The sequence below is a fragment of the Panthera uncia genome, unplaced genomic scaffold, assembly GCF_023721935.1.
Source record: "Panthera uncia isolate 11264 unplaced genomic scaffold, Puncia_PCG_1.0 HiC_scaffold_94, whole genome shotgun sequence".
NCBI lineage: Eukaryota > Metazoa > Chordata > Mammalia > Carnivora > Felidae > Panthera > Panthera uncia.
This window is the reverse complement of record NW_026060133.1, coordinates 47,133-53,902: the sequence shown is the minus strand read 5'-3', so window position 1 is coordinate 53,902 and position 6,770 is coordinate 47,133. Positions and strand designations below refer to the sequence as shown.

Here is a 6,770-nt window from a genome sequence, read left to right as displayed (position 1 = left end):
CCCCCCCCCCCCCCCCCCCCCAACTGGCCATATCCAACCCTACAAGGATGGAGCTGTGTCCTCTCAGACTCCCCCAGGATGGCAGGGCCTTGTCCCCATAGATCCCCAAGGATGGGGCTGTGTCCTGAGGTTCCAGGCCCTCCCGGGGCCCTCGTGACGACTCCGCCTCTCCCACAGATTGTGGCCGTCGGAAGCTGCCTGTGGATCGCATCGTGGGAGGCCAAGACACCAGCCTGGGCAGGTGGCCGTGGCAAGTCAGTCTTCGCTACGATGGAGCTCACCTCTGTGGAGGGTCCCTGCTCTCTGGAGACTGGGTGCTGACAGCTGCCCACTGCTTCCCCGAGTGAGCGTCCCGTAGCGCTGAGGGGGAGAGGCGACGTGGGACGGGCCGTGCCCAGGCAGCTGCCATCCTCCTCTCCTGTCCCCTGGCAGGCGGAACCGGGTCCTGTCCCGATGGCGGGTGTTTGCCGGAGCTGTGGCCCAGGCCTCCCCCCATGGCCTGCAGCTGGGGGTGCAGGCAGTGGTGTACCACGGGGGCTACCTCCCCTTTCGAGACCCCAACAGCGAGGAAAACAGCAATGACATCGCCCTGGTCCACCTGTCCAGCCCCCTGCCCCTCACGGGTAAGTCTGGAGATGAGCCTTGGCCTTGGGGACTCCAGAGGCTGGGAGGAGAGAGGACGGAGCCATAGGAATCCACGGGGGTAAGGGAAACGATCTTGACGGGCACGCGTCAAACAGGGATGACTGGTGCAGCCACTTTGAAAAACCACCCGGCAATTCCTCGAAAAGTCAAACATGGAGTTACCATTGGGCCCAGCAAATTCCACCCCAGGGTACACGCCCGGTAGAAACAGAAACACATGTCCGCACAGAATCTCACGCACAGATGTTCAAGGCAGCTCGGTTGACGACAAGCAAAAGATGACACCCCACACGTCTGACAAACAGATGAACAGAACGTGGTCCATCCACACACGAAAGGAGTGACAGGGTACCGACATAAGACACTCAGATGAGCCTTGAAAACACTGTGCTAAACCAAAGTCAGACACAAAAGGCCGCTCTATGATCCTGTTAAAATGAAATTCCAGAATGGGCAGGTGGGGGGACAGAGAAAGATCGGTGGTTACCAGGGGGTAGGGGAGGTATGACGTAGGGGCGAGGCTGGGGTGGGGAGATTGGGAGGGGATGAGTCAAGAATACAGGACCTCTTTTGTTCCAAAATGGATCACCAGGCACCCAACTCTATGTGAACCCATTAAAAAGCCATTGACTCGTACACTCGAAGAGGGCGACCTGCATGGTGTGTGCATTATGTCTCAAAAGAGCTGTTACCAACAAATATAGTTAAGATGAAATGAAGAGGGGCGCCCGGGTGGTTCAGTCGGTTGAGCGTCCGACTTCGGCTCAGGTCATGATCTCGTGGTTCGTGAGTTCCAGCCCCGCATCGGGCTCTTGTGCTGAGAGCTCAGAGCCTGGAGCCTGCTTCGGATTCTGTGTCTCCCTCTCTCTCTGCCCCTCCCCTGCTCATGGGCTGTCTCTCCCTCTCTCTCAAAAATAAACATAAAAAAAAAATTAAAATTAAAAAGATGAAATGAAGAAGGCTTTTAAAATAGATGAATCAGAGAGGGACTCAGAAGTTAGCCCCTCTGCAATTCTCTGGGGCATTTCCTTGCTGTCAGGGGGCAAGACTCCCCTTGGGGGCCAGGACGCTTCTCCAGGGCCTGCCTCTGGATTGAGAGCAGACCTTGGGCTTCCGCTTTCAGCAGGCCACAGTGTGGTGACACTAATCATAAAAACAATGGCCACGAAGTCGTAGTAATGACGACGATGAGCCTCCGTCAGGCAACGGTACAATGATAATGAAATAGTACAGTTAGCCCCCACGGCAGCCTGGGGAGGGTGCGTCCTCCTCTGATCCTTCGTTCCCACATGGGGAAAGATCCCGACACAGAGAAGGGAACTCTGCTCCAAAGTCCCGCAGCTGGAAAATGGCAAAGATCTGAGCCAAGCCTGCCTGCCATAGGAATCTGTGCGTGTAACCCCCAGGCTGTGCTGCTGGGACTGTTTTGTGGTTTCTATTATACTTATTTTTATGCCTATTTTCTTTTGAATGGTCCGTGTTATTGGTTTTCCCATCGAAAGGGATGATGCACATTTTGCTTTTTTCTTTTGTTTTTATTTTTGAGAGAGAGAGAGAGAGAGAGAGAGAGAGAGAGAGAGCGCATGCACCAGTGGGGGAGAGAGAGAGGGAGAGATCCAAATTGGGCTCCACGCTGACAGCACAGAGCATGTGGGACTTGAACCCACGAACCATGAGATCGTGACCTGAGCCACCCAGGCGCCCCAGATACACTTTTTTTTTTTTTTAAAACAAAGCCTTGTCTTTGGGGGTTACAAATACTGAAGTAAAGAAGTATCCGTGGAAGCACAGGAGGAGGGGGTGGGAGTGGCTTCGGTTCGAGACACGAGGCCGAGGGGGTAACAGCATAGGATTTGGGATCAGATTCCGGGGCTTGCCGTCTGTGGGATCTTGAGTGTGTGGCTTCACCTCTGTCTGTGCCTCAGTTTCCCTGATCCATTAAATGACCGCCTAGGGTTTTTGAGACGATTAAAAGGGGAATGTGAGTAAAGAGCTTCGAGCGATGGCAGCACACAGTGAGCACCCAGTTCGTGTGAGCAGTCACTGCTTTTGTCATTTATTACTGTGACTCATTCATGTGAGCATTTCCTATGTGTCAGATGGGCTGCTCAGTGCTTTGCCAGTTTCTCACCACACCCTCTGGGGGAAAAGATTATTCTGTCCATTTTATAGCGTAGAGCTCCGAGGCTCAGGCCCGTGAAGTCACCAGCAGGGAGCAGACAAACCCTCTGTGTGTGTTGTGCACGGCACGAGGACATCGCATCCCAGGGGCACCATTCTCACTGTTGTGGGCATAGACCTGTGTATCTACTGTGATGATTTTCTGGCAGTTGGAAGTCACGTATGTAAAGATAGGGATGCCTTTTCCTACTTCTCACAAAGGCACCCTCTCGGCAGGGGCTGGCCCTGTGGGCCGGGGTTAAGAACACCGGCTCCGGAATCAGGCCGACCTGGGTTCCAGTTCTAGCTCTGTCACGGAGTCGTTATGAGACTTTGGACGAGTGACTTGGCTTCATGTCCCTCCTCTGGAAATGGGCTAACGGTGCCCCTCCCCCCCCCCCCCCCCCCCGGGCTGATGGGAGTTTGGAGGATACAGGAAAGCGCCTCATACCTCATACACGGTTAACTCAGTTGATGGCAACTCTTCCCGTGGTTATTTTAAAAGAACCGAGGAGGGGCGCCTGGGTGGCTCAGTCGGTTAAGTGTCCGACTTCAGCTCAGGTCACAATCTCACGGTCCGTGAGTTTGAGCCCCACATCGGGCTCTGGGCTGATGGCTCAGAGCCTGGAGCCTGCTTCTGATTCTGTGTCTCCCTCTCTCTCTGCCCCTCCCCTGTTCATGCTCTGTCTCTCTCTGTCTCAAAAATAAATAAATGTTAAAAAAAAAAAAAAAAAAAAAAGAACCGAGGAAAGGGTGTACCGGGGCGCTTGAGGCCGCCAGACAGGGGTTTGGTACAAGGTGGGCCAGGCTGGCAGAGGCTGGACCGCGTGGTCTCTCTCACAGAATACATCCAGCCCGTGTGCCTCCCGGCTGCTGGCCAGGCCCTGGTGGATGGCAAGATCTGTACCGTAACCGGCTGGGGCAACACACAGTACTACGGTGAGTCCCGTCCTCTGTCTGCGGAGCCGCCGTCAGGGAGACTGAGCTGGGCTGGGGAAAAGCAGTCCGGCTGGTCGAATGCTTCTGGGCCCCGGGGCATAGGGACGCTGAGGAGCCTGGGCGGGGGGCACCAGGAGGGAAGGGGGCCGCGCACGCTCCCCAGCCTTGGCCAGCCTTGCCCGCACACCCCCAGGCCAACAGGCTGGGGTACTCCAGGAGGCCCGAGTCCCCATAATCAGCAACGATGTCTGCAACGGCCCCGATTTCTACGCGAACCAGATCAAGCCCAAGATGTTCTGTGCCGGTTACCCTGAGGGTGGCATCGACGCCTGCCAGGTGAGGGACTGTGTGGGGTAGCCCCTAGCCCCTGCCACTCCGGGGATGGAGACCCAGGGCAGGGGGCGGTCGGGCTCCCTATCTCAGGCCCAGGGGGCTCTGTGGCCACAGCCGCTGGCCATTCAAGAGGGCCTCCTGGATGCCCTCTCGGCCTCCAGCCAGGCCTCCCCTTCCCCCACCAGGGTGACAGCGGTGGCCCCTTCGTGTGTGAGGATAGCATCTCTCGGACGCCACGTTGGCGGCTGTGTGGCATCGTGAGCTGGGGCACCGGCTGTGCCCTGGCCCAGAAGCCAGGTGTCTACACCAAAGTCAGTGACTTCCGAGAGTGGATCTTCCAGGCCATAAAGGTGAACGTTGGGCCCAGATGGGAGCCAGAGGGCGGGAGTGTTTGGGACTCTAATGGGGAAAAGGGAGAAGGCGGGGTTTTCTGGAAACCTGTGCTCAGGCCTAGAAGAGGGCGGCCTAGGCAACAGCTGGATTTCAGAGGGCTTCTGGGGAGGGGAGGGGAGCTGTGGGACTGGGGAAACCTCTCAGTCCTCAGAAGCCCCCAGTTGTCTTTCCCCAGACTCACTCCGAAGCCAGCGGCATGGTGACCCAGCTCTGACCTGCGGCTTCTCCTTGATGTGCACGCCTCCAGGGCCCAAGTTCGCCTAGGTGGCTCCAGCCCCACCTGGTGGGGTTCACCCTGGGCCTGGAATGGGACATTTTTCTTCTTGGGCTGAGCCCACAGGTCCAAGGGTACCCTCCCTCCAGGCTCCTCTCTTCCACAGTGGCGGGCCCACTCAGCCCTGGGACCACCCGAGCCTCACCCTCCTGACCCCCATGTAAATATTGTTCTGCCATCTGGGGACCCCCATCTAGGTGCCCCTGATGACAGGATGCTCTTTAAATAATAAAGATCGTTTTGATTAACGTGGCCTCTGAGTTTGCAAATGGCAACAGCAATGAGGACATTTGTGGGGGAGGGAAGAGAGAAGTTAGGGACTGGCACAAATCAGGCAGGGAGCATTATCCTCCAGTCCCCACTGGCTTAAGAGAAAAAAAAAATAATTGGTTCACTTAACTGAAACTGCCCTGGAGCAACGGCTTCAGGTACTGTTGGATCCAGCTGCTCAAATACTTTTTATCGGGACTGTGCCTCATTTCTTCTCTCAGATCTACTTTTCTCCATGCCAGCTTTATTTCCAAGAAGACTCCACTACAACCAGAGACAGAGATGTCCCCCCCCTCAACCCAAATACAAGGCTTATCTTCACGGACCACTTAGCAGCCCCAGTGGAAAGGGAATTCTTAACCAGTAGCTACAGCAAGGTCCAGGCCTGGCTCTCTCTGGACAGATTCGGGTCATATCCTCATCCCTCATCAAATCACTGTGCACGTAATGCATGGAGTTAGGAAGGTTGACACCCAAGAACTGTATGACTTGAGTATAGGGGGTTCCCCAATGGAAAATGGGGCACTTTTTCTAAAAACATGATGTGGATACCCAGTGGGGGAAAAAAGACGTTCATCATAGGCCAACACAGGAAACTGGGTCCCTGTAGGATGGAGACAGGAGTGCCAGGCCCTGTGAGCAGAACCTGAGACAACCACCCCTTCCTTGGTCTGGGCTGGAGGTGGGGTCCCAGCTTCCCCGGGTTCCCTAGAGCATCTGCAGATCTCCTGGAGGCCTGCCGGCCACCAGGGGGTGCTGCTGCCCCTAAACTGGGAGAAATCAAGTGTTTTCTGCCCTGGTCTTATCCATGTGTTGCTGACAACCAGCTGGTCTGCAGGAAAATGCTCACGGGTGCCTGCTTCCCATGACTTTCGGTGATAAAAATTATAATGTGTTGTCCATCCGAGCAATTTCCTAAAACATGAATAGACACAGGAAAGTGCCTTTGGATAACTGAGCGTTTGGAAAATGCTCCGAGCCTCACTCCCTGGATACCAAACCCTTAGTGTGGTTGATCCTCACCATCGCTTTGCTTTGTCCTTTGGGAGCACCTCAGCCCCGCCCGACCCCCTCCTCCCGTCTCATCCGCAAGCTCCAGGCAGGTTTTCCAAATGTCCGCATGTGAACGGACCATCCTACCCATCCCATCTGGGACTCGACTTGCACATCGTGAACATAAATTTTCTTTTGCAATTAGCTGAAAAATGACCCGTACGTGTGTTTTATGAAGCTCAGGGCTTCTGAGAGAACATGGCCCACCGTAGGGGTCCTGAGCAGGTGGAGCCAAGTCCTGGAGGAGCTTACCCTGGCAGAAGGGGCTGGGCAGAGCAGACATGACCTTGCTCTGCAAGGGACTGAAGAGGGCACGGCCTGCCCTGGGGCTCTGAGGGGACACAGCCCTGCTCTAGCGGATCTAGTGGACGTCTGGGCATTAAAAGCCGATAGCAGATGTACTGAAACCATGCCAGCCATGGGGCGGCGCTGGCTTCTGCGACCATTATTGCGCCCACTCAATAGCCATTTACCAGTTTCCTTTATTTGCTGAGGGTCGGTGAGCCTCAGTTTCTCCTCTTGTCCCCACCCACCTCGCCCCCTCCCCAAGGAGCCACGCAGATATGAGAAAACTAATGACAACACAGGACTGTTTTGATGTTCTGCTGAGGTCTTGGTCTTCAGAAAAGTCGAAGATCAACACTCTTATTTCCGTGTCATTGGCACGCATCTCGGAGCCAGAACTATTCGGCCCACCGGGTGT

At 55.4% G+C, this 6,770-nt stretch overlaps 1 protein-coding gene across 1 annotated transcript; it reads left to right on the top strand.

The window, feature by feature from the left end:
- Window positions 1-136: 136 nt before the first annotated feature.
- Window positions 137-4,830, top strand: LOC125918520 (serine protease hepsin; the record flags this gene model as incomplete). The annotated part of the gene is made up of 6 exons (XM_049624510.1): window positions 137-343; window positions 433-623; window positions 3,649-3,744; window positions 3,938-4,080; window positions 4,263-4,427; window positions 4,646-4,830. Coding segments are annotated over 6 exons (841 nt in total), but the record flags the coding sequence as incomplete, so codon positions are not given.
- Between the last annotated feature and the right edge of the window lie 1,940 nt (window positions 4,831-6,770).